At 41.5% G+C, this 27,421-nt stretch overlaps 1 protein-coding gene across 2 annotated transcripts in view; it reads right to left on the bottom strand.

The window, feature by feature from the left end:
* LOC136862917 (uncharacterized) overlaps positions 1-27,421 on the bottom strand; it is a 355,991-nt gene that overhangs the window by 27,663 nt on the left and 300,907 nt on the right. For both annotated transcript variants that reach the window (XM_067139196.2, XM_068225811.1), the window contains exon 5: positions 25,913-26,027. In XM_067139196.2, the coding sequence (XP_066995297.2) occupies positions 25,913-26,027 (115 nt within the window). The remainder of the gene's footprint in view (positions 1-25,912; positions 26,028-27,421) is intronic.

The following is a 27,421-nucleotide window of genomic DNA, read 5'->3' as shown; positions in this document are numbered from 1 at the left end:
TGCTTCCTGTGCGTTGTGTCTTGCTTCGCCGGAGATGAGGAGCATGCCAAGATACTCATCTGTTGAATACATAGCGAGGAAATGACCAGGACTGCTAGGCTACACCAAGTGTCAGGCCACTACACATTCAACATGCATGGTATTGGTCGAATGTGGAACGAATGACCTCTTAGTTGACCCTCAAAGTTTAAAATGTGATTAAACTTACTTATCGCTCGTGGGACTCGAACCCACCTGCCAACGTAACATGACTCAACACATCCGTCGTTAGTACTGTACGCGCACTTTTTAGTGATATATTTTTGTACTCGGTGAGGAGTAAGAAGAGAGCACTGCCGGTTCCGGTAAATACTGCCAACTGAATGGAAATGAAATCTGAATTGAATCGATAATATGATCGATCGATATGAATTTTCTAAACCTTTATTATCTTAACGCCAACAACTGTGTCACACACACACACACAATATACAGGGTGTTTACAAATGAATATCGGAGTTTTAACGCCTTATAATATTGAATACATTAAACTTACAGTTATAAATTAAATGTCAAATGAAAGAGCAACTCAAACAGTTTTATTACGAACTTTACAAATGTTCAATGTGACTACCATTTGTTACATGGCATACATCAAGTCTATAGTCGAGTTCTTCCCAAACGTTATTAAGTGTGTCTTCAGTAATTTCAGCAACAGCTGCTTCAATCCGGTTTCTTAATTCAGGAAGGTCAGCTGGTAGCGGAGGCACGTACACACGATCCTTGATGAAGCCCCAAAGGAAAAAATCACATGGCGTTAGGTCGGGAGAATGTGGAGGCCATGCCAAGCAAGTCCTGTCATTGGGGCCCTTGCGGCCTATCCAGCGCTCGGGTACAGTGACGTTCAACCAATCGCGTACGTCGTTATGCCAGTGAGGTGGCGCACCATCTTGATGGAAAATGAAGTTCTCTGGCTCATTTTCTTCCAACTGAGGAAGAGCCATTGCTCTAGTGTATCGAGGTAAGAAGTACCAGTTACAGTACGTTCACCATAAAAGAAAGGCCCATAAACCTTTCGCCGGGATACGGCACAAAAAACATTCACTTTAGGGGAATCTCGTTGCATTTGTACCAACTCGTAAGGATTTTCTGAGCCCCAGATGCGCACATTATGAGTGTTTACATGTCCACTAAGGTGAAAGACCGATTCATCACTGAAAACAACACGATTCATAAACTCATAATCATGTAACAACATGTCGTTTGCGAAGTTGGCACGTAATCTGTGGTCTGCCGGCTTTAGAGCCTGTAGTAACTGTAAACAGTAAGGACGTAGCTGTAAGCGTTTTCTTACAACTTTCCAAACGGTCGACGCAGGAAGTTGTAATTCACGACTAGCCTTCCGGACTGATTTCTTTGGGCTACGAGTGAATGACTCTCTCACTCGCTCAACAGTCTCTTCACTTAATCTTGGTCGTCCCTTGTTCTTCCCTTTACAAAGGCAACCGGTGTCTTCAAACTTATGATACCATCTGCGAATGTTATTATCACTTGTAGGATCACAACCGAACTTAATGCGGAACGCACGTTGCACAGTAACTACAGATTCTGTCTTTGCAAACTGCAAAACACAAAAAGCTTTCTGTTCACTAGTCGCCATCTTTGCTACTACCGCTGTCTAGCAGATTGCGGCGAAACCATTGCACGTACATGCGCACTGGTGCCAACAAACAAAACTGTTTGAGTTGCTCTTTCATTTGACATATAATATATAACTGTAAGTTTAACGTATTCAATATTATAAGGCGTTAAAACTCCGATATTCATTTGTAAACACCCTGTATAATACTATATAATATTTCCCGATGCGAAACGTGTTCGTAGCATGAATTCTATAGTTTGGCTTTGCTGTGTAAACAGCAACAGTACGAGTACGTAAAGTGTACGCCAGGTGTCGCACAGGGATGATAAGCGATTCTTAGTTTGTGTTTCATAGGTTGCCAATACGAATCTCGAAGATAACCGAAGTCGACCGATTCAGCACTAGAGTGTAAATCTGTCGCTAAAAAGTGCGCACACGTTTTCTATCAGTATGCCATCGCTTTTAGCAACAATTTCATAACCAATCGAAAGTTTATAAGATTCCCGGCTCTGCCACGAAGTTTGAAAAGTGGTACGAGGGCTGGAACGGGGTCCACTCAGCCTCGGGAGGTCAACTGAGTAGAGGTGAGTTCGATTCCCACATCAGCCATCCTGGAAGTGGTTTTCCGTGGTTTCCCACTTCTCCTCCAGGAAAATGCCGAGATGGTACCTAACTTAAGGCCACGGCCGCTTCGTTCCCTCTTTCTTGTCTATCCCTTCCAATCTTCCCATCCCCCCGCAAGGCCCCTGTTCAACATAGCAGGTGAGGCCGCCTGGGCTCGGTGCTGGTCATCCTCCCCAGTTGTATCCCCAACCCAGAGTCTGAAGCTCCAGGACACTGCCCTTGAGGCGGTAGAGGTGGGATCACTCGCTGAGTCCTAGGGAAAAACCGACCCTGGAGGGTAAGCAGATTAAGAAAGAAAGATATATAATACATTTTTAATTGTGTTGATAAGGTGGACCTAGACATAATTAACTGTAGTAATTAAGTCAATGTCCGCCTCTGAGGTGTAGTGGTTGGTGTGATTAGCTGCCATCCCCGGAGGCCCGGGTTCGATTCCCAGCTCTGCCACGAAATTTGAAAAGTGGTATGTGGGCTGGAACGGGGTCCACTCAGCCTCGGGAGGTCAACTGAGTAGAGGTGGGTTCGATTCCCACATCAGCCATCCTGGAAGTGGTTTTCCGTGGTTTCCCACTTCTCCTCCAGGCAAATGCCGGGATGGTACCTAACTTAAGGCCACGGCCGCTTCCTGCCCTCTTCCTTGTCTATCCCTTCCAGTCTTCCCATCCCCCACCAAGACACATGTTCATTATAGCAGGTGAGGCCGCCTGGGCGAGATACTGGTCATTCTCCCCAGTTGTATCCCCCGACCCAATGTCTCACGCTCCAAGACACTGCCCTTGAGGTGGTAGTGATGGGATCTCTCGCTGAGTCCGAGGGAAAAACCAACCCTGGAGGGAAAACAGCTTAAGAAAGAAAGAGAAATGAAGTCAATACGGATCATTGGTGGCCGTCATGGTCAAGCCAATAGATATCAATATCATTAGTCAGTAGATATAATTCCAATGTAGCAGTTATGTTTAATTTCATAAGACATCAGTGTCAACATTTTTGAAGCTCCTTCACGATATATAACTGGCTTTATAATTTAGTACCTTAAGTGAGTAATATAAATGACGTCATCGGATGGATGGAAGTACCTGATATGAAGTTACTTCGCGTTGCTAACTGTTGACGAAACCAAGAAGGTAACAATCTGATCTAGCAGTAATTATCTACGTCCAATTAACACCGGTCTGTTTACCTGATAAATCATACCAACTCCACTCTTGAACTATGGCTACGTAGCTTGTAGAGCCGTGGACATACCAGTTATTTAGTCTGTTGCCTATCATCATGATCTGCTGTACGTAGTGATTGTTCGCTTATGAATTCTTTCGTGAAAACTACTAAGAATATAAGTCAAGGAAGTTGATTTTTCAGGAGAGCCATCAGAAACTTTCATTCGTCATCAGAAGCCGCTTCACGCATTGGTATATCACCTGACCTATACGGTTTGCTTTTAATACATTATTACATTGTTCAATATCTCCAAATGGTACAATTTTTAATATTAACCCATATGTATCTGACTTACCTCGTTAGGATTGGTACCTCCACTGACTTGTACTGTTGAGTCTCACTTGCATTATAATTACGACAACCAATGTACTGGGCTTAATCAAGTACATTTGATCACCCTGGCCAAACTTTTATATTGTGGGACCGGAAGAGATGTTTGGTGGTATCATCATGCTTTATCAATACAAAGGAAGAGATCAAGATAACCACCGTGCTTTGTTTTCAGAACATTCAATATTACGAAGAAAATGATTAAAAATAAATTATTTTGTTAATAAATTTGTTTTCATGGTTTTGAACACATAGTAGCGCATCCCTCCGAATAGGTACTTAAATAATTCAATTGCCACAGAATATTAAACAATGATACCAATCATGAATACAGCGTAAAATGGAACTAAAATTAAATGCATTTTCAGTTTGTACACTTCAGTCTCACACTGCACTTTCATTCGCCAGGAAAATTCCAGTTCTGGAACTTTGGACTGTTAGATCAGCAGTGTACTCCTGTTCATTTGGTGTGGTGTTTCATTTGATCGAGTATTTCATATGAAATCATTGCTTTTAATCGCGCCATTCCTACTTCATAGTACGGTATTCCAGTTATAACGTTGTAACATGTCTGGTGTAACAGCTTGGCATGCCTCGGTAATCAGTTGCCGAAGGTGATCAGGATCTTCAGGCTCCTGTGCATACACTACATGCTTTAACTGACCCCTCAGGAAGAAGTCAAGTGGCGTTAGATCGGGTGATCTGGCAGGCCAGTGAACGGCTCCACCCTTTCCTATCTATTTATTTGGATATGAAGCATGATGATGGTTCCCGGACGACTACTGATCCGTGAGGTGGAGCCCGGTCCTGTTGAAACCACGTTCGAAATCGCTCGCGCAGTGGCACGTTCTCCAGCAACTGCGGGAGTTCATTTGGAAGAAAAGGAAGGTAGCGTGTCCTCCTCTGTAGTGTGGTTGTTAGCATGATTAGCTGCCAGACCCTGAGGCCCGAGTTCGATTCCCGGCTCTGCCACGAACTTTGAAAAGCGGTACGAGGGATGGAATGGGTTCCACTGAGCTTGCGGAGGTCAACTAAGTCAGCCAACCTGGAAGTGGTTTTCCATAGTTTCCCGTTCATTATCCTGGACACGCTGCTAGCTGGGACACCCTCTGCGTGGATTTCGCTGAGGATATCGTGGTCAGAGTAGGCAGGATTAACGTCGACAATGATACAGCTATACATGATGGGTGTCAGCCGATTTGTTTCTTTCGTGCGACGGGGTGCTAATATAAAGGTGTGGAGTCACCCGGCCGATCAAGAGAAGAAAAGGTGCTGTGGAGTAGCGTTCTTTGGACCTCATCCGCCGGAACGTCCAACGTCCAGAACGATCTTCTCCCAATTATTAAACACCGTTTTTCACGACTTCGACAAGAATCTGAAGGCAATGAACAAACCAAATGCCCTTCCAATTGTGGATGATTTTCCTGGAATGACGAAATGGTTCGTTTTCATCCAAAGATACCTTAAATTGAACTGAATTCGCCTTCCTTATGTAATGGAGCCATCGTATGTCTGTCCACTGGAAGGAATTCCCTTCAGTATCCTTTTTACGAAGGAAGAGTTTGGTCTTCAACAAGGCAGATGTCGTGGTGGTAGTGGTGGTGGTGGTGCAGAAATAGGACTAAGATCGTGGAGTAGCGAGCAGTCCACACTATAGAGAGGTCGATTCTCCTGTGATGTGATGTCAATTTCTATGTGATGGTGTCATATTTTAATCCAACGCTCAACCTACTTTAAATGGTAGCATCTGGATTATTGATGGTATGTGTGACTTTGTATATGTACCTGCTATATTCACAATGCTAGGATAATAGTAATTAGACCGCTCAATCTATTGCAGGTCATAGTGTAACATTTTGAAATACTTAAGGTACGTGTGAATTTGTATATGACGGTGTTGCAATGTTAAGCTAGTAGCAAGCTCAACCTGTAGTATGGTAAGCCGTTTCGAACACTTGTTACACTGAATATACAGGGTACTCTATTTCCTATCTGCAGACTATCATGTCGTAGGCCAACCTGGTTACATGACATCGGATAAAACGGTCCTTTTCAGGAGTGGAGTGTGAGCGGTGAGCGGTGAGTGCAAGAGGGAAGTGGAAAGTGAAGAGGAAGATGATTGGTGTGGAGCAGTATCGGGTAATCATTGGAGGATGACAGGGAGGATGGAAGAAGAATACAGCCAAAAGAGAAGAAGGTAAAGTGGAACTAGGAATGAAGGGTGTCTGGATGTTGGTGGCAGCGGTGGTTATGGTTCTGTTAGTCATAGGAGGCGTGGAAATTAACCCCGGGCCGATTTCCAGTGGCAACGTGGGCTGGGAAGATGTGGAAGTCATAAAGAGAGTGGTAAGGGAAGTTGTGGAAGAAGTTTGCCCTTTTCAGCAGATTAAAACTATGATACAGGAGCAAGTGAAGGAGTTCGAAAATATGAGACAATGGATCCAGAAAAAAGCAGACGAAACAATGACCAAAGTGGGGAACAACGAGGGAGAAGTTGTGTTACTCAGAGAGAAAATAAGAAATATGGAAGAGGAGATGGTGAAGCTGAAGACAGAAATAGAACGTAGTAGTCAGGAACAGAGGAAGAAATGCTTATTTATATATGGGGTACCGGAAGAAAATTTAGAGGAGAGTACTAAGGAGGAAATTAAGGGTTAGGAGGTGTAAGGTTGCAGAGCCATTGTACAATGAGGTGATGAGGAGACGGATGAGATCGAGAGGCGGAGGTGGTTGAAGGAAGAAGCTAGTTGGGGGAAGGGGTGGACTGACGTGTGGATGAGGTGGAAATAGCTGAGCGGCTGTGAACGGCAGAAGGGGTAGAACCGGAATTCCCACGTTTCAGTGATGTTCTTGACCCTCATGCGACTAAAAGAACACTTGGAGACTATCGACCACAAATTTACTGTCACTGATCATAGTCATCGCGAGTGTGATGTTCATCATTCTCGCGAATTAATTGCTTAACTTGAAGACCGTCTGGTGGCCATTATCGTTAAGGTATCAAGCCTATATGGTCTGACACCGTGGTCAGAGAAATGAGCTATAAAGATTTTCTAATTTGTTCTGCCAATAACCTTTCCCACATTCCTATCACAACTGTAGTAACGTTCCACCCTTCACCAATTATGACTTACATTCTCCCTCTACTTTCAACACCAGCACAACGTAGTCCTCGGTACACATAACCTCCGCAACCTGATGCAGAATATACCACGCTCGCATCAGCCGTTACTCCACTGCCACCAGCATCTTCCCGAGCTGAAGCCGAATCATCTGCCACGCCTGCCATACCCTCTGCAGCAGCCGCATCATCGCAGCCACCACCGTCTTCTAACACCCTGAACAGCTGTGTTATCTGCGGCGTTGACTGTTTAATCACCGACCAAGAAGTACTCCAGGAACTCCATAAAGACGGCGTCCCAGCCCGTCGAGCCTTCAGAATCTAGAACACTAACGGTCCAACGTATCTCGTCCGCCTACATCTCCCCACCGCAGATGATGTACAGCGCCTCACCCAACGCAGAGCCTCTATATACCTCCACCTCCACAAAGTAGAGCCATCTCGTTCCCCACCCCACCCTTCTACTAGACACCCCCGAACAACACACGTCCTCGTCCAACAGTGCCCTTCTGTGTGTGACCGGCCAGGGCAGTGTTACGCAACGCTCAGTCAGTGCGGAGCCGTCATAGAAGTGGAAACGTGGACCTAAGTGCCACTATGCCTCGGCGACATCACAAGGGCGAATATCAGTTTGTGAGTGCGTTCGAACGGGGCAGAATGATAGGGCTCCGGGAGATGAGTCTGTCGTTCCGTGACATTGCGACTCGTACAGGGTATGCTGCTTCAACAGTGAGGCGTATGTGGAACCAGTGGAGAGAACAGGGCCATGCACAACGCCGACAGGGTACTGGACGACACAATGTGACTACAGCGCGAGATGACCGCCATCTTGGCCGTAACGGACAGAACAGCTTCGTCCACGGTGTTGGCTCGACGTTGGAACACTGCAACGCCGTCTTCTAAGGACCTGACTGGTGGCATGCATGCCATTGCGCCGGCTTCCATTGACCAGCAACCACCAACGCCGTAGACTGCAATGGGCACGTGAACACCGACACTGGCGTGCTGAGTGGCAATATATAGTGTTTTCGGACGAGTCCCGCTTCAACTTGTCCTACGGTGATGACCGCATACGCGTTAGACGCCGCTGTGGTGAACGCCATCGGGCAGACTGTATTGTTGAGCGGCATAGCGGACAAACGCTAAGTGTGATAGTTTGTGGCGCAATTGCCTATAACATGCGATCTCGCCATCTACGTCTTGAGGGCAATCTGAACTGTTACCGCTACATCAGGGAGGTTTTACAGCCAGAGGCACTGCCCCTCCTGCAGGCCGTTCCAGACGCCATATTCCAGCAGGACAATGCCCGAACTCATGTGGCGAGGAATGTGCAAGCCTTCTTCGAAGAACGACGGATACCACTGTTTCCCTGGCCTGCCCGTTCGCCGGATATGTCACCCATTGTACATGTCTGAGATATGGTCGGTCGGCTCCTTGTTCGTTCAGGTCCTTCTGCAGCCACTGTTGATGATTTATGGACGCGCCTACAGACCGCGTGGCAGAGTATTCCCCAGCAGCATATTCAGGCGCTCTTTGATTCCATCCCACGACGTCTAGCGGCTCTGTTTGCAGCGTGTGGTGGCGCTACGCCGTACTGAATTTCCACGGTCACCGTGCATGTACAGTTCTGTAATTGTAATCATTTGTGTCTTGTCATGTCCCTAATATGTGGAATAAATTGCATTGTGATCACAACTCTCGGTCTTGGTGTTTCACTTTCTACAAATAGCAGTGTACGTAACCTCAGCACTTGGTGGGGTAGAGTGGTTAGCACTACGCCCGGCCACCTTTTCCCCCCAGGAATTAACCTGGTACTCTTTTTTGTTGTAGGTTGATCGATCCTCAGGGCCATGTGCTACTGCGGAATTGGAAATGTTGTTTCTTAAGCCTTTTCGACTTCCTGACGGTGAATTACACCTACATGCTTCCGGGTGAACCGACCACGCCTTTACCGGCTCGGCCAGGCAGCCCTATGGCAAGGAGAAGTGTTGAAATTGTTTCATATGCTACAGCGTTACTGGAAAATTTACCTCCTGTTGAAGGAACACCAATGACGTCGTATAATTATGAAGACGTTTTGTGATGCTATCAGAATTAATGAGCATAATAGTAGGCCTAGCAGTACAGTAGGTCAACAACTTGCATTTACATCAGGCGATCCGCAGGCATTCACATTAACTTTATAAAAATAATGTGAAAGGTGACGTAGAGTTCGTATAGACAATTCTGTTTTGGAATGAATAGGAGAGTTCACAACTATACCACTGGAAACGTCGTAATGTGTACTATACGAGTGACGATACTCTCAGTTTGGAAGGAAACCCATGATTTCACGTAAGACTGGAAGCTAATATCTAGCATTGAGAGCACAACACGAATTTGAAAGTCACCCGACAGGAACGCGTCACCTCAGTTACCTCTGGAACGAACTACAGCTTATTTGAAGATGTAGTTCCAAAGACGGCTTTATACTGAAGCAAGCACAGACAATCACGCCACATGCGACATGATAGTATGCTGCAGGTTGTTAGCTTTCAGTTTGTTGGCTACACAGTCGCACTTGATTGCCGATAGCTCATAGCTGCAGGCTTACTTAACTTTGATGGGTTCAGTTGTCCAGTCACATAGAGCAGGATGAGATGGGATACAAATTAAACAACTTTCCTGATTGGAGAATATCGAGATAAGCTAATGTTGTGGATCAACGTGATCCCATTTATAAAGCCAACAGGAAGATATGAAGTTGTGGGAAGAAATAGCTTTGAAGTGCCAATGTACGGTTAATGATGTCAAAGGCAAAGTTAAAGTCTTGAGGACGACCTTCCACCGCCGCAGGAACGAAAAGAGAGGTACAGGATTTTGAAGTGAGTGGAACTACATTATTCAGAAGATAATCGAGATCCTGTTTACTCATTCGGATAAAATTTCTGAACAGGCACGTGTCATCAGCACGAGGTACGAGGTCTGGAACGGGGCCCACTCAGCTACGGGAGGTCAACTGACTAGAGGGGGTTCGATTTCCTCCTCAGCCATCTTCGAAGTGCTAGAGGGGGTTCGATTCCCTCCTCAGCCATCTTAGAAGTGCATCTTCTGCTGCACCACACCTTTCCCCGAACGCGTTTCCTTTTCCTTTTCAACATGTTGTAGGCTGCAGCAGCGACCAACTGACACAGGATATGGCTCAACTACTCTAGTCGCAGTAGGTGTACTGCTAGTTGCTGGTATGTTTAGCCAGGCGAGAAGGAAAGCAGCTGCACTCGTGCTATAGTGACAGTGTGGTACTGATCAAAAAGAGAACATAGCCCGAGTGTTCCCAAGCAACACACAGTACGCCTGGCTGCACTCCAAAACGCAAGGTGGTAGATTAAATGCACCTCTAGCGCGGCTACAGAACACAGCTAACAGTAAAGAGTTCAGCAGCATACTGTATCCATTGCTCCCTGAAACCTGCTTGTGATGTGGGTGGCAACCAGTATTCGCACGCTGCAGGCAACTAGGTTGGTAAAAGTTGGCGCAGTGTAATGCCGCCTTAAAACAGGTATGGCCAAATGAGTCGTAGTTGGCACTGACCACAATCATGATCAGGCTGTTCTACCGTGGCTGGTTAGATAGGCGATAGTTCTACCGCAACCTACACAATATCACACAGAAAGTCGCGACAACCTCTGTGGTGTAGTGGTTAGTGTGATTAGCTGCCACCCCCGGAGGCCCGGGTTCGATTCCCGGCTCTGCCACGAAAATTTGAAAAGTAATATGAGGTCTGGAACGGGGCCCACTCAGCCTCGGGAGGTCAACTGAGTAGAGGGGGTTCGATTCCCTCCTCAGCCATGTTCGAAGTGGTTCTCCGTGGTTTCCCCACTTCTCCTCCAGGCAAATGCCGGGATGGTACCTAACTTAAGGCCACGGCCGCTTCCTTCCCTCTTCCATGGATATCCCTTCGAGTCTTCCCATCCCCTCACAAGGCCCCTGTTCAGCATAGCAGGTGAGGCAGCGTGGGCGAGGTACTGGTCCTCCTCCCCAGTTGTATCCCAGACCCACAGTCTCACGCTCCAGGACATTGCCCTTGAGGCGGTAGAGGTTGGATCCCTCACTGTGTCCGAGGGAAAAACCAACCCTAGAGGTTGAGCAGATTAAGAAGAAGTCGCGATAAGAGGATCGCGTAATTTTTTGCCTGTGATTTTCAAATCAGCGTAAAACCAGATATTCAAAAAATTGTAGAGTCAGAACAATCGTAAGAAAATCAGAAAAAGTTAATTTCGTGTTTGGTTTTGCGTATTCATTTTACAGGGTGTGAAATACACAAGTTCATAGTCTATGTTCGTCTCCGTTCTCAATTACATGGCGCTGAATGAAGTAACAATAATAATGTTAATGGTTTTACGTCCCACTTACCACTTTTACGGGTTTAGGAGATGCTGAGGTGCGGGAATTTTGTCCTGCAGTGCCAGTAACTCTACCAACACGAGGCTAGCGTATTTAAGCACCTTCAACAACCGCCGAACTGAGCCTGGATCAAACCCGCCAACTTGAGCTTAATACTGCGATTTAGCAAAGAGCAGACATTTTACAATGGTGTAAGACCGTTATATACGTATCTATTATGGATGAAACGCGGATTGTTGTAATGACAATAACATTTTCCAAATCGTGTCCAAGTTCATAGCCGGGTCGCCATAGTTCTTTGTGAGTTTGATGCTCGTATGACCTGATATATGAAATTATTTGATGGCGGTGTTATCGCCATGATTCTCTACAAAGTTTCAGCCTAGACAGTGGATGGTAGAGTGTTTGCCTCTGTCCAGATACATGTCATCTGCATTGATCCGTTAATTTGGATGTTAGTGCAATCCAGGCGCGGTAGATGGTGTTGGGAATAGTTCAAATGCCGAAGGTATGGGCTGGTTCATGAGGATTGAGTGAGCAAGCATGGATAAGTTGATGGCTTCTTGGGATTGAGGGAGATTGTGGAAGATCACTAGTTGAAGATAACATGGATGGAGAGAACGTACAATAGGTGGGGAAGTATTGTTGGGAAGTAGTAAAGGTCATTAACGACTTTGAATCTTGTTTCAGGTCTGAATCGGTATGCAAGACGTATAGTGTGTCAGTCGAGTTTTAAGATTTCTAGGTAATGAATAGGTAAGGTGCTAATTCAGGATAAGGAAGCGTAGGTCGAGCATAGGCTTTGTAAGTGTTAATATAATTTGTGAGGCTTTGAACCCCATAACAACCAACGGAGTAGGTAAAACCAGTGGAGTGCCTTCTTGTAAATTAAATCAAAATGAACGTTCCATCATAACTTGTTTTGGAACGTGATAACTAGGTATGTTAGGTGGATGTTTCATTGAGATTTCGGTTGTTAGTTGTGAGATAGATTTGAGTAGTTGGCGTTACCAACGTTTTTGCTTTTGAAAAATAATGATTTGGGTTTTATTGACAATTATTTTGATATGCCTAAAATTTAGTCATTCTTTGAGCTTGTTGACATAGTACTGAAGGATAGTTTGGAGTGAGCCATTATTGGCTATTAGAGCGACGATTGCCGTAACGCCTATAAATTGGTGGAGTCTGATTGGAGGAGAATTGGGAGATATGTATACAATAGATGATGTAGAGGAGGGGTGATAGTGGGCTGCCTTGGGGCACGCTGGATTTTATAGGGAAGTTGGAGGATTGTGTGTTTTGATCTGAGCAGTGTAGTTAGGGAGAAAGCTGATTATTGTTATCGAAAGCGGGAAGATTTTGTATAAAAGACCTGTTATCCAGACTTTATCCAAAGTTTACATTTAAACTAATTTAAGTTGCAAGTTGTTTGCGAGTGATGTATTTTTTATGGGGCAGATATGTGAAAACGTTGACGTTGGTGGAGTACTGAGGACAAAATCCTAATAGAGATTCAAGTAAGAGGTGTAGGTAGTGTATAAACGTCTGACTAGAGTAATTTTTAGGATTTTTGATATGACAGATAAAAGGCTTACGAGATGATAGGAGGTTAACCGAGATGAGAGTTTTACGGTTTCAAGTTGAAAGGGCGGCAGTGTAGATGATTGACTGATATGGTCTTGTAATAATACTTAACATGGCTTAGCCATGTTGGTTCTGAATAACGGGAAACAACAGCCGTAACTAACTCCCGAGGACGTACAGCTCTCTATGTGTGAATGACGTACTGGTGATGGCTACCTCCTGGGCAACATATTCCGGAGCTAAAATAGTCTCCCATTTGGATCTCTGGGTGACGACTACTGGAGACGTGTCAATCATCAGGAAGATAGAACTGACCTTCTGTGAGTTGGAGCGTGTAACGTTAAAAGTTTGAATCGTTGTGCTAGGTTAGAGAATCTGAAAAGGGAAATGGTTGGACTAAATTTAGATGTAGTTGCTAAGTACTTTGGCAGGAAGAACAGGACTTTTGGTCAGGCACTACAGCATTATAAACACGAAATCAAAGAGGGGAAATCCATGAGTTAGTTTAATACTCAATAAGAACATAGGGCAGAGGGCAAGCTACTAGGATGAGAATAGTGAACGAATTATTGTTATCAAGATAGATACCAAATCAAAGCCCACCAAAAGAGTGCATGTCTCTATGCCTACTAGTTCAGCAGATGATGCAGAAATCGAAAGAATGTATGAAGGGATAGCAGATTTAGTACAATATGTAACAGGTGACGAAAAACCAATTATAATTGGGAGACAGGAATGTAGTGATAGGACACAGAAAGAAAGGTAATGCAGTATGAGAATTCTAATTGGGACAAAGGAATGAAAGAAGATGTCGGCTGGTAGAATTCTGCACCGATCATAATTTAGTCCTCGCTAATACTTGGTTCAAACACCACAAACGAGGTCTGTATACGTGGACAAGACATGGAGACACTGGAAGGTATCAAATCAATTTCATTATGATTAGGCAGAGATTCAGAAACCAGGGAGATGACGTAGAATCTGATCACAACTTGTTGGTCATGAAATGCCATCTAAAGTTGAAGAAATTTGAGAATGAAATGCAAGGAGATGAGTTATAGACAAGTTGAAAGACAAGTTGTGATCAGAGTCCACGTCATCTTCTGGGAAAGTCTTGCAACCTCATAAAGGTTTCTGAATCTCTGCCTAATCATAATGAAATTAATTTGATACCTTCCAGTGTCTCAGGAAAGTAAGGAATTTCAAGTTACCCAATTGCAACAGTCAAGTTTTAGGGAGGAAGGGGGTCTGAGATTGCTTTTGGTAAACTGTCAGATTGTAGTAAATAAACAATTAAAATTCGGTACATTGATGGAATTTTATGAGACTGATGTGGTGATAGGAGTGGAATGGTGATTGAGAGAAGGGGTGGGTAATAGAGAAGTATTTCCAGAAGGGTATACAGCCTATCGTAGAGACCAAGGAGATAAAATGGGAGGGGGGGGTGTGTTTATTCTGGTGAAGGAAACTTATTGTTCACATGAATGGTTTACCGATGAAAGGGATGACATATTAGGGATAAAATTAGTGTGTGATGATATGAAGGAGGAGGGAATTATAGGAACATATAGGCCTGGAAGAGAGGAAAAACAAATGGATTTTTTTTTTTGCTAGTTGCTTTACGTCGCACCGACACAGATAGGTTTTATGGCGACGATGAGGCAGGAAAGGGCTAGGAGTGGGAAGGAAGCGGCCGTGGCCTTAATTAAGGTACAGCCCCAGCATTTGCTTGGTGTGAAAATGGGAAACCACGGAAAACCATTTTCAGGGCTGCCGACAGTGGGGTTCGAACCTACTATCTCCCGAATACTGGATACTGGCCGCACTTAAGCGACTGCAGCTATCGAGCTCGGTTGGAAATATTTGAGAAAATAATAGATTATACTCATAAAAACAATAATAATGATATGGTAATAATTGGGGGAGATCTACACTTGCCTGAAGTTGAATGGATTAGAGCTGCAGGTGAAGCCCATGAACAGAAACTGGCAAATAAGTTAATTTGTGAGGGAGGATTTACACAAGTAGTACAAGAACCGACTCGTCTCAATAACTTGCTAGATGTATTCTTGGTTAAACCATGGGGAATTGTTGATAAAACTGAGGTAATTGAAGGAATAGGTGACCATAAGGCTGTAATAATGGATGTAGGACTCGTACCAAAAATGCTTAATAAGAGGATCACACAAGACAAGAAATTATACAAAAAAACTAAAGTTGATGAATTTGGGACTTACCTTAAATCACAATTCAATTGTTGAATAAGTAAAGGGAGTAATGTGAATGTACTTTGGGCTAAATTTAAAGGAATCATTTGGGAAGGACAAAAGAGATTTGTACCTGTTAAGAAGAGTAAAATGACCTCAGATCCAGTTTATTATACAAGGGAAATTAGAAAATTAAAAAGAAAATGTAGAATAGTAAACAGGAAAATCAAAGAGGGTAGGTGAGAGTAGAGAAACTAGAAAACAGCTAATGAGGGAACTGAATAGAGTGCACAAGGAAGCAAAAGAGAATTACATGAATGGCATACTTCAAGAGGGTAATGACCACAAAGGGAAATGGAAAATGCTGCATTCATATATTAGGAATCAAAAAGGAATCCAAATTCCTACAATGGTGGGAGAAGGGGGTGAACACTATTTAACAGATAATGAGAAAGCAAACCTATCTGGTAGGGAATTCAGAGATTCAGTAGAAGATTGTCAGGAGTTGGAAACCGAAACAGAAGATAGAGAGGGAGAGACACATAGGGAAACAAGATGCTTCTCATTCACAAATTAAGATATTTTCAGAGAAATCCAACTGTTTCAGCAAGGAAAAGCATCAGGAAGTGATCAAATTACTGGGGAGGTATTAAAGAAAATGGGGTGGTACATAGTGCCTCATTAAAAACTAGCAATTACCCGCGGGTTCGCTCGCGTGCATTTCGTAATTTGATCAGAGTAATCGCACCTCGGATTGTACTAAGAGACTATCTGAAAATTCCTAGCCAACGGCCGTAGCCGTGTTTGGATGGGTTGCCACGCGCTGTTGGTGGGGGGTAAGGGAATGGAGGAGCGGAAAGGAACTGGCCACCCTATCGCACGCAAACTCCGGCTCAGGAACACCTCTGCGGAGGTTCGGACCTGCCTTCGGGCAGAACAACCCTTACCTGAAAATTCCTAAAGTATAAAAACTCACCCAAAATTTGAGTTTCGTTTACCCCAGAAATGGGGCTAAGACGACCATGAGACATAGAACTCTACATGTGAGAAACAGTCTTCTCTCAAGTCAAAAAATAAATACATGTTTCTATATTTTTAAAGGAGATTCCAAATACCTATTCCCACATCTGTAATATATGCAGTTTTTGAGATATACATTAGTATCCCCATAGAAAGAATTCGACCCCTTGATCAGTCCTCCCCTTCCCCCATCTAAGTGTATTTCCCGAAAACAAAAACACTTTTCCATATTTTTAAAGGAGATTTCAATAATCAATTTTTCACGCCTGTAACATTTTCAGTTTTTAAAATATGAGTATGCTCATAAAAAAAAATAATTCAACTATTTTTCACTACTTTGCATCTCCTGTTTAGTGCCCTCTCCGAAAACAAAAAGGTACAGGTTCCTGTATTTTTATGGACCTCCCAAAGACCAAGTTTTTTAGTTTCTTGTCTCTAGCATGTTATGTTTTTGACATATAATGTAAAATGGAATGGCCTATGGCTTTTGGTGCCGGGAGATCCCAGGACGGGTTCGGTTCGCCAGGTGCGGGTCTTTTGATTTGGCACCCGTAGGCGACCTGCGCGTCGTGATGAGGATGACATGATGATGAAGACAACACATTCACCCAACCCTCGTGCCAGGGAAATTAGCAATGACGTTTAAAATTTCCGACCCTGCCGGGAATCGAACCCGGGACCCCTGTGACCAAAGGCCAGCACTCTAACCATGTAGCCATGGAGCCGGACGACATATAATGTAGATATACCGGTACTCATTTTAAAAATTCACCCGCTTTTCCAATTCTTTTCAGCTCCTCAATTGGATTTCCGAAAGAAAAAAATACGTGTTTCATTATTTCTAAAGGATATTCAAATAACAGCTTTCATGCCTGTACGTCTGTAAAACCTTCAGTTTTTGAGATAAAGTATCCTCATATACGTATTTCAACTCTTTATTTACTTATTTTCAACCCCACACCGCTTACGTCGATTTTCCGAAAAATACAAATGCGTGTTTCTTTATTTTTAAAGGAGATTCCAAATACTAATTTTCACGTCTGTAACATCTTCAGTTTTTGAGATATAATTATAAAAGTAATTCAACTCCTTTTTCACCCGCCTTCCTACTCGTTAAATTGATTCCCCCTCCCCAAAGGTGCGTGTTTCTTTATTTTTAAATGAGATTCCAAATACCAATGTTCACGTCTTTAACATATTTAGTTGAAATCAAATGGCGTATGGTTTTTAGTGCCGGGAGATCCCAGGACGGGTTCGGCTCGCCAGGTGCAGGTCTTTTGATTTGGCACCCGTAGGCGACCTGCGAGTCGTGATGAGGATGAAATGATGAAGAAGACAACACATACACCCATCCCCCGTGCCAGGGAAATTAACCAATGATGTTTAAAAATTCCCGACCTGCCGGGAATCGAACCCGGGAACCCTGTGACCAACGGCCAGCACGCTAACAATTTAGCCATGGAGCTGGACAACAATTTATTTTTTGAGTTATAAGTATCCTCACACACAGAATTCAATTAATTTTTCAATTCATTCACCCCCTTAAGTGGATTTTCCATAGACAAAAGAACATGTGTTCCTTTACTTTGAAAGAAGATTCCAAATGCGAATGTTGAGATATAAGTATCCTCATAAAAAGAATTCAACTTCTTGTTCACCCCAGCCTGTTAAGTTGATTCCCTCCCCCCATCCAAAAAAGCGTGTTACTTTATTTAAGGTGATTCCAAGTAAAACTTTAACGTGTGTAACCTTTTTTGAGATATGTTTCTCCATAAAAAGTTATTTTTTCACTTCTTTTCACCCTCCCCCTTATGTGAATTTTCCGAAAACCAAAAAACTTGCTTTTGTGTTTAGAAAGGAGTTTCCAAATGCCAATTATCACGACTGAAACATTTTCAGTTTTAAGATATATGTATCCTCATAAAAAGGAACTAAACTCCTTTTTCACCGCCCCCGCCCCCATGTTGATATCCACGCCCCTCCCCCAATGCGTGTTTCTTTATTTTTAAAGGAGATTCCAAATACTAATTTTCACGTCTGTAACAACTTTAGTTTTTTAGGTATAAGTATCCTCATACAAAGTATTCCAATAATTGTTCAATTAATTCACCGCCCTTAAGTGGATTTTTCAAACACAAACCATTACGTGTTTCTTTAGTTTGACAGAAAATTCCAAATGCAAATTTTCATGTCTGTATCATCTTCAGTTTTTGAGATATAAGTATCCTCATGAAAAGAATTCAACTCCTTTATCACTCCACCCCCGCCCGTTAAGTTGATTTCACCCCGCCCGTAAATGCGTGTTTCTTTATTTTAAAGGAGATTCCAAATTCCTATTTCAACGCCCGTAACTTTCAGTTTTGAGATATAAGTTTCTCCAGAAAAAGTATTCCATTTTTTAACTTCCTTTCACAGTCCCCACTGAAGTGAATTTTCAAAAAAAATCAGTAACTTACTCGTTTCTTTAAAAGAGCTCCCAAATACCAATTATCGCTTCTGTAATATCCTCAGTTTTTGAGATATATGTATCCTCGTAAAAGGAACTCATCTCCGTTTTCATCCCCCTCTACCAATTTGATTCCCTTTGAAGATGGTTTTCCGTGGTTTCCCATTTTCACACCAGGCAAATGCTGGGGCTGTACCTTAATTAAGGCCACGGCCGCTTCCTTCCAACTCCTAGGCCTTTCCTATCCCATCGTCGCCATAAGACCTATCTGTGTCGGTGCGACGTAAAGCCCCTAGCCAAAAAAAAAGATTCCCCCCCCCCCGCAAATGCGTGCTTCCTTATTTTTAAAGCAGATTCCAAATACCAGTTTTCACGTTTTTAACCTTTAGATTTTTTTGGTATGTATATATACATTCTCATACAAATAATTCAACTATTTGTTCAATCCTTTCAACCACCCACCCCGCCCTTAAGATTCTTTTCCGAAAACCAAAGAATACGTGTTTCCTTATATTTAAAGGATATTCCAAATACCAATTTTCACGTCTGCAATATGTTAAGTTCTTGAGATATACTGTAGATACGCTAATTTTAAAAATTCACCCTCTTTTCAGTTCCCCTTAAGTGGATTTTCCTAAAAAAATATTTATGTTTCTTTACTTTATAGGAAATTCCAAATACCCGTTTTCAAATCTGTAATATGTTACGTATCTGAGATAATTTGCGGATATAGTCTTTTTAAAAATTCACCCCGTTTGTCACTCCTGTTCACCCCCTATTCATCGGATTATCCAAAAACACAAAAATACGTGTTTCTTTAATTCCAAAGGAGATTCCAAATTTCAATTTTTATGTCTGTAACATCTTTAGTTTTTGAGATTTGAGAGGTTTTTAACCCTCTTTCCCCCATTTTCAATCCCCTTAATGGGATTTACCGTAAACAAAAGAAATACGTGTTTCTTTATTTTTAAATGAGATTCCAAATACTAATTTTTACATCTGTAAACTTTTAAGTTTTTGAAATATAGATATCCTGATTTTAATAATTCACCCCCCTTTTCACCCCTTTAGCGACGGAATATCCAAAAAATCCTCCTTTAGCGAGAACCTACATGTTAATATGAATATAACCCTAAAATTTCATTTCTTTATGTCCAATAGTTTTGGCTCGGCGATGATGAATCGGTCGGTCAGTCAGTCAGGACAAGTTATTTTATATATGTATAGATTTCTCTTTGACTATGTCATAAATAATAGTGTAAAACGAAAGGAATGGAAGGAATCGACAATAATACCAATTTATAAAGTAAAGAGTGATAAAAGGAAACCAGAGAACTACAGACCAATCAGCCTGACCAGTATAGTTTGTAAAATACTGGAGAGTTTAATAGCAAAGTACATCAGAGGGATATGTGATGATAAAAATTGGTTCATGAGGAGCCAGTATGGGTTTAGAAAGAAATTTTCTTGTGAGGCACAACTGGTGGGATTTCAGCAGGACATATCAGATCAGTTGGATTCAGGAGGCCAGTTAGATTGCATAGCCGTAGATCTTTCCAAAGCCTTTGATAGAGTGGAACATGGAATATTATTAAAGAAATTGGAGGGAATAGGATTGGACGTAAGGGTTATACGTTGGATAAGAACATTTCTAAATTCAAGGGTTCAGAAAGTCAAAGCAGGAAATAATGTATCACAGGAAGAGAAAGTTTGGAAGGGAATTGCACAGGGTAGTATAATCGGTCCGTTACTTTTCTTAATATACGCAAATGATTTAAGGAACAATATAACATAAAAAAATAAGATTATATGCAGATGACATAATTGTTTATAGGGAAATAAATAACATTGAGGATTGTTCAGAATCACAAAGGGACCTTGATAGTATCCAACAATGGGTTGAAGAAAAGAATATGAAGGTTAATGGAGGAAAATCAACTGTTAAAACATTTTCAAACAGGAGCTTTAAAACTGAATTTAAATTGAGGTAGTTATCCCAAAAGATGGCAAGTGCAAATACTTAGGTGTGAGATTTGAAAGTAATTTGCACTGGAAGGGTCATGTTGATGACGTTGTTGGGAAAGCATACAGATCGTTATATGTCATAATGAGGTTACTTAAGGGATGCAATAAAGAATTTAAAGAGAAAGGTTACTTAAGTATGGTTCGTCCATTATTAGAATATACAAACAGTGTTTGGGATCCTCACCAAGAATACCTAATAAAAGAAATAGATAGTGTGCAGAGGAAAGCAGCAAGATTTGTAACAGGGGATTTCAGGAGAAAAAGTAGTGTATCAGAAATGTTAGAGGAACTTGGGCGGGAAACTTTAAGTAAGAGAAGGGAGAAAACTAGACATAGGATTATATAGAGCCTATACAGGAGAAGAAGCATGGAGAGAAATCCGTGAGAGGCTTCAGTTGGAAAATAATTATATCGGCAGGACTGACCACAAGTATAAAATTAGAAGGAATTTTAGCAGAAGTGATTGGGGTAAATTTTCATTCATTGGGAAGGGCGTGAAGGAGTGGAACAGTTTTTTTCTAGGGGCTTTACGTCACACCGACACAGATAGGTCTTATGGCGACGATGGGATAGGAAAGGCCTAGGAGTTGGAAGGAAGCGGCCGTTGCCTTAATTAAGGTACAGCCCCAGCATTTGCCTGGTGTGAAAATGGGAAACCACGGAAAACCATCTTCAGGGCTGCCGACAATGGGATTCGAACCTACTATCTCCCGGATGCAAGCTCACAGCCGCGCGCCTCTACGCGCACGGCCAACTCGCCCGGTGTGGAACAGTTTACCAGGGGTAGTGTTTGATCCTTTTTCAAAATCTGTACAGATATTCAAGAAGAGAATAAATAGCAACAGTGAAAATAAACGAAATGTTAGAGCGCGTTTGACCAGTGCAGGTTATTGTAAATAAAACATGTGTGTGAATAAATTAATTCCATCCCCTGGTCTATGGAGTTTGGACAGCCGAAGTAGGGGACTGCCTGTAGGGGTGAAGTACATTGGGGACTTTGATAGCCCTGGGACCGCTACGGTAGCTGTGAAGGCCCTTCAGGAACTCTGAAAAGTGGTGGCAAAAGGGGCTCTGGTTAAGACACAGCAGGTCGTTATGCTACTTAGGTTCCAAAATAGGTAAAAAATAAGTAAATAAATGCAATGTAAATTTTAATCTTATACCAGTTGTATAGTATTATTTGAAGTAATTCCACATACTGTATATGAGTTGAGTATGTTTGTAAGTACAGGAGATATTATAAGTAGGAATTTGTAAACAATATAAATTTATTGAGGATGAGCTGTGTGTTTAATAGAAAAAAATGTTAGCGTAAATTTTATAATATTGTATTCTAGGAAAATTTTCTTCTTCTCTTGTTAATTTAAAATTTAGTGCTTGACAATAATGCATTTTAGTGTACCATTTGCCACCGAGGTAGACACCTCGTTTGCAAATAAAGAGATTTTGATTTGATTTGAAAAAGAGGGTGAGGGATTGTTTCATGGAAAATGTTTCACAAGGACTAAATGAAAAGGCACATTATAGGAAGCATGGGCATTCGTAAAAAAGGAGCTTAGCAAGGTTGCCGAAGAAAGTTTAGGAAGAAAGGAAAGATCAAGTAAGACTCAATGAATAACTCAGGAGATACTAGACATGATACACAAACGACGAAACTACAATAATGCAAAAATGAGGAGGGCAGAAATGAGTACAGATAGATAGATAGGTAGATAGAAAGTACAAGATAGCTAAGGAAGAATTCTTGAAAGAGAAGTGCAAGGATATTGAAGATTGTATGGTGCTAGGAAAGGTAGGTGTTGCATATAGGATCATCAAGGAAACCTTTGGAGAAAGAAAACTACTAGGTGTATGAATAAAAAGAGCTCAGATGGGAAACCACCTCGAGGGAAAGAAGACAACGCAGGAAAATGGCAGGAACGTTCCAAAAATTGTATCGAGGTAGGGAAGTAGATGATATGGTTAGGGAACTACTTTGATGCTGAGGAAATGGGAGACCCAATTTTGAATCGAGCGATTTGAAAAAGAAGCAGCAATACAGAAAGGAGTGGGACAAGGCACCAGTTTGTCCCCCTTTCTTTTCAATATTTATAAACAACAAGTGCTAAAGCAAATGAAAGGGGAATTTGGAAAGGGAATCAAAATCCAAGGAGAGGAAATCAAAATCTTGAAATTTGCTAATGATATTATTATTTCATCTGAGACTGCAGAAGATCTGGAAAAACTGCCGAATGTATGGACAGAGTCTTGGGGAAGAAGTAAAAGATGAAAATAAGTCTGAAACAAAAGTAATGGAGTGCAGTCGGACGAAGTTAGGGGATGCAAGAAGTATTAGATTAGGAAATGAAGTCTTAAAGGAAATAGATGAATATTGTTCCACGGGTAGTGAAATAATTATGAATGGCAGAAGTAAAGCAGACTAGCACAAGCAAGGAAGGACTTTCTTAAGAAAGGAAATTGGTTCGCTTCGAACACTGATATAGGAATTAGAAAGATTCTTGAAGAATTTCTTTTGGGGTGTGGCATTGTATGGAAGTGAAATGTGGACGATAACTAGCTCATAAAGAAGGAGAATAGAAGGTTTTGAAATATGATGTTACAGCGGAATGCTGAAGATGAGACGGGTGGACCGAATTACGAATGAAGAGACACTGAATAGAATTGGTGAGAGGAGATCGATTTGGCTAAATGTGACGAGAAGAAGGGATAGGGGATAGAATGATAGAACACATCTTAAGACACCAAGGACTTGTTCAGTTGGTTTTTGAAGGAAGTGTAGGCGGTAAAAACGGTAGAGTAGACCCACGTATGAATATGATAAGCAGATTAGAGCAGATATAGGATGTAGTACTTACGTAGAAATGAAAAGTTTAGCACAGGAGAAGGTCGCATGGAAAGCTCCATTAAACCAGACTCAAACAACAACAGGTCATGCTTATTGGTTTCATAGAAATTTCGGATCGTTAGGCGGGGTGAATATTTCTTTGAAGTAATCAGCGAAGTGGTTAGCTTTAGTCTGATGGTCGTTAGGGGCAGAGTTACATTATTATGAATTATTGGGTAGTGAGGGTAGGATTTTCTGGTTTGTGTTAGTTCTTTTAATTTGGTACAATATTTGCGGGAGTTAGTGGTGGTTGATATTATCTGAGGGTTTGTTAGTCAAGAATTTGCGTTTTAGGGTTGTAAAATTGGCATGACATAATATTGCTCATTGTTTTGGGAGGTTATTGGCGTGACGAGTTCTGAGATAAACTTTCGTGTGATTGTTTTATGAATCGAGGGGCTCTTGTGGTAGCGGTGATTTTGAGGGATGGGAGGAGTGCCTAAAGTAATTTGGAATTTCGTTATGTCTTTACGAACAAAAGAGCACAGGTCTTTTACCCATTCATGATGTGGAACTTACCCTTGAGGGTCTTTCGTTACAAATATTGCAGTTCATCACTACACATTAAATGCCATCTATTGGACCTAAATGCTATTGTCATGTAACATTGTATTCTAGGTCGGCTGCAAATATAACTTAATTCCTCCAGTGCACTCCTTCATAAAAATTGAATTTGAATGTTGTATTTTGGTTATTTTCCAGGTTATGGGCATAAAAATTGGCTTATTAAATTTGAGTTTTTAAATATATCTTGCAATATAAATAGTACTGATCAACTGGAAGTACGAAGCGTACCTTCCGTGGATAAAATTATTTCACGTACAATCTGTGTGGTTTTCTGAGTTCTAGCAAATATTCACAAAACACGTTTGTTGACTTTTGCTCCCACGAATAGAGGAAATATAAACATATCGCATAAGGTTCTCTACAGGTTGGGCACCCAGAAATCTAGTTATTCGCCGTTATTAGAAGAGAATAAGAGCGACTATCATGGGGTGGTCAAGTCCACTTTCTGAATTTTGCAACCAAATTTGATATTTCTGAATGTCTGTCTGAGAGGACCTCTTCCTGTCTATTGGATATTAGTAATTATTTTGTGTTTTTAATCAGCTTATGAAAAGCTATAGGTAAAGGTATGATCATAAGTGAAGCATGGCAAAATAAAAAACTCATCTATACCGGGTGCGTCCATATGGACGTCCATCTCAAATCGACAGTGTGCTTTTATGTCCTTAAATGGTATTAACGAGCCCATAAAACAATGGTTCCCTTTTTCGTGGGAGCATTATTAACGGAGATATCGATACAAATTTGTTTTCTAAATGGGAATTTACATGTTTCGTCCGCCGACACATCAGTGTTAACTATGACCAATGAATCGGTGTAGGCGTATCTGATTTCGCTCATTGGTGATAAGATGTTCTCAAACACCTCATGTGAAGTAACGATCATAATGATAGCATTGTGGTAGTATCCACTATAATTCATGTTCCCCAGCACACAGTTATGGCCAGGGACCGGATTCTTATGAAACAACAAGTGATAAGGCTGAACTGTTAAATGATTCCCAAACATTTCCGAGGTGACACTCGAGATGGTTCCCAAACCATGGGAGGGTCAATATATGAGTTGGTTCACCAGTAAGTAACATTTATTTTTCCTCTTTTTAAAACACTGAGGCGTGTCTACTGGTATTACAGTAGGTATGGTTAAAATATTATTACAGATTCAAAATCAACTTCCGAGTTTCGAGGGATGCATTGCAATAATTAATATAGTTATATTGCATTCTTTATGCCTTTCAGTCCACTTCTGCACATTTTGTAACAATGCCACTCGGCCCAGATAAAGTGAACTGGAAAATTCTGCCAAAAGTGCAGTTGTATGATGGCTGTCTGAAAAAATATCAGTGTCAAGGAGATACTCAAACGTAATGCAACGCCCTAAATTTACGGGAAACAAAACGAGTAATGTTAAATATTGAAGACCGAAAATTAACTGGAATCAGCTCAAACTCCGGAAGTTCGTTCTCGGAATCAACTCGAGAACGCCAAGTTATAACGCTAAACATTTAGTGAGGAGTAAGTACAGTATATTTTAATTTGCTTTAGTTTGAATGGGGTAAGTTGGAAGGGGATACGCCATACCGACCAACGTTTGTGAAAACCTCACTGTTGAAGTGTCGTACTCGATATCCGTTAAACAATTTTGCATTATAACCCATCATTTCTAAATATTCTATGTCTTCGTTATAATATCATATGGAAACGATTATATCCTGTCGTCGTCTGAACTGATTAGAATGATTACTTATCGAGACTACATGAAAGCGAAAATATACAACAAGATATACTTCACTCTCAAAGTTGACGAATTCCTCTAGTTACTTGTAAGTTACACTTAATGCAGAACTCACACTTCACTTAACCTTTGCTACAGTATTTCGTACCTCAATCAGATTCGACGACATTCTGTCTAGGAACCCTTCAGTGAACGTTGCTGTCTCGATGCCACACTTTTCTCTTACGACGGTTTGTGAGCATTGCAAGTAATTCTGGAAGGAACTGGAAGGAAAGAAGAAATATAAAAACAATGTTAAGGTAATAACAAAAATTTTCTACTATTAAATATACAGAATTAACTTTTACATTTACGAAAACATACGATAAATTACAGTCTGGCATGCCTGATAGCCACAGGCTATTTCTTATGCTACCACAGGTAACCTTTAAGAGGTGTTGAAAGTTAAAACTGTCATGTTCATGTTCATGAATCCTCGAAATCGTTGTGGTCGTTAGTAATTCTTAGAAATGCTTTTAGCATTCCTTTTTCGTGTACTGAACTAAAATTATGTGAAATTTTTAGTTTAAGTAAGATTTTTCGTCGCTACTCGTATAACGTTGCACTAAACTCGGACATGATTTTGGTAACGATGAGATAAGGTAGATTTACAATTTGTAAGAAAAGAGACCGTGGCCCTATTGAAGACTAACTGAGATAATGCCCAGATTTTGCCTGATATGAAAATGGAAAACCACAGAATACCATCTTCAGGGCTGCCGATAGTTGTTCTAGAATCCACTACCTCCCGAATTACAGCTCATAGGTACACGACCCGAACTGCGCAGTCAAATCCCTATGCTAATATAAGACTTAAATCGGCATTTTACTGTAAGTAATAGTTAAAAAGAGAAAGGTCATGTAAGTGTGTAAAGTAAAGGCATAAGTCTTTTATGTGATTTTTCATTTGGTTTATTCTCTTAATTATTTTGTATGAGTATGAGTATTGTTACCATATTTCGTTTTCCACAACCCAAGACACTTTGAATTCTCAAGCGTACGGACAAAGTTCATGAATAACCATCATTACATTATCATCAGTTGAAATCTTTCATTTTAAATTAACACTGTAACTCACCTAGTACCGTTTTCGGGAAGATAAATAAACTACGCAACTAAGTCGTGGTTCTCGGGTATTTTAAAACTAATGAGAATTTGTTTACTTTCTTTGACTTACCCAGATCCTCAATTTCGAAGGCCTAGCTGGATGTTTAATTAATCAAGTTTAAAAAATGGTCCGGAAATGAAACATGTGCGGCAACAGCTGATTTTTCGACTTCCCCATTAATTATCACGTCACTCTGTTAACCTCGTAAGATAGTTTCTATGATTACCAACAGTTTCGAATTTTTAACTAGCAGGGGTTGCCTTACTCTTCTAATAAGACCAGGCATATTTCTTACTGGAATGAACCTCTCTAAGCACATTTGTGTTTGTTTTGATTTTCTCCTAAAATTCCTTGCAGATCATATTAAAGTTTAATTTACAGTAGAGCAAGGCTCGAACTGTGTTTTCTGTCAGGCGACCACACGTTTTTCGTTACAGAGAACGCACGCTCCACACGAGCTGACGTTCCCGGTAGAGAAAAAGCAAACTCAGCTACTTTGTGTCCGACTCG

Source organism: Anabrus simplex, chromosome 2, assembly GCF_040414725.1.
Source record: "Anabrus simplex isolate iqAnaSimp1 chromosome 2, ASM4041472v1, whole genome shotgun sequence".
Taxonomy (NCBI): Eukaryota; Metazoa; Arthropoda; class Insecta; order Orthoptera; family Tettigoniidae; genus Anabrus; species Anabrus simplex.
Note: the sequence above shows the minus strand (reverse complement) of the source record. Positions and strands in the feature narration are given on the sequence as shown.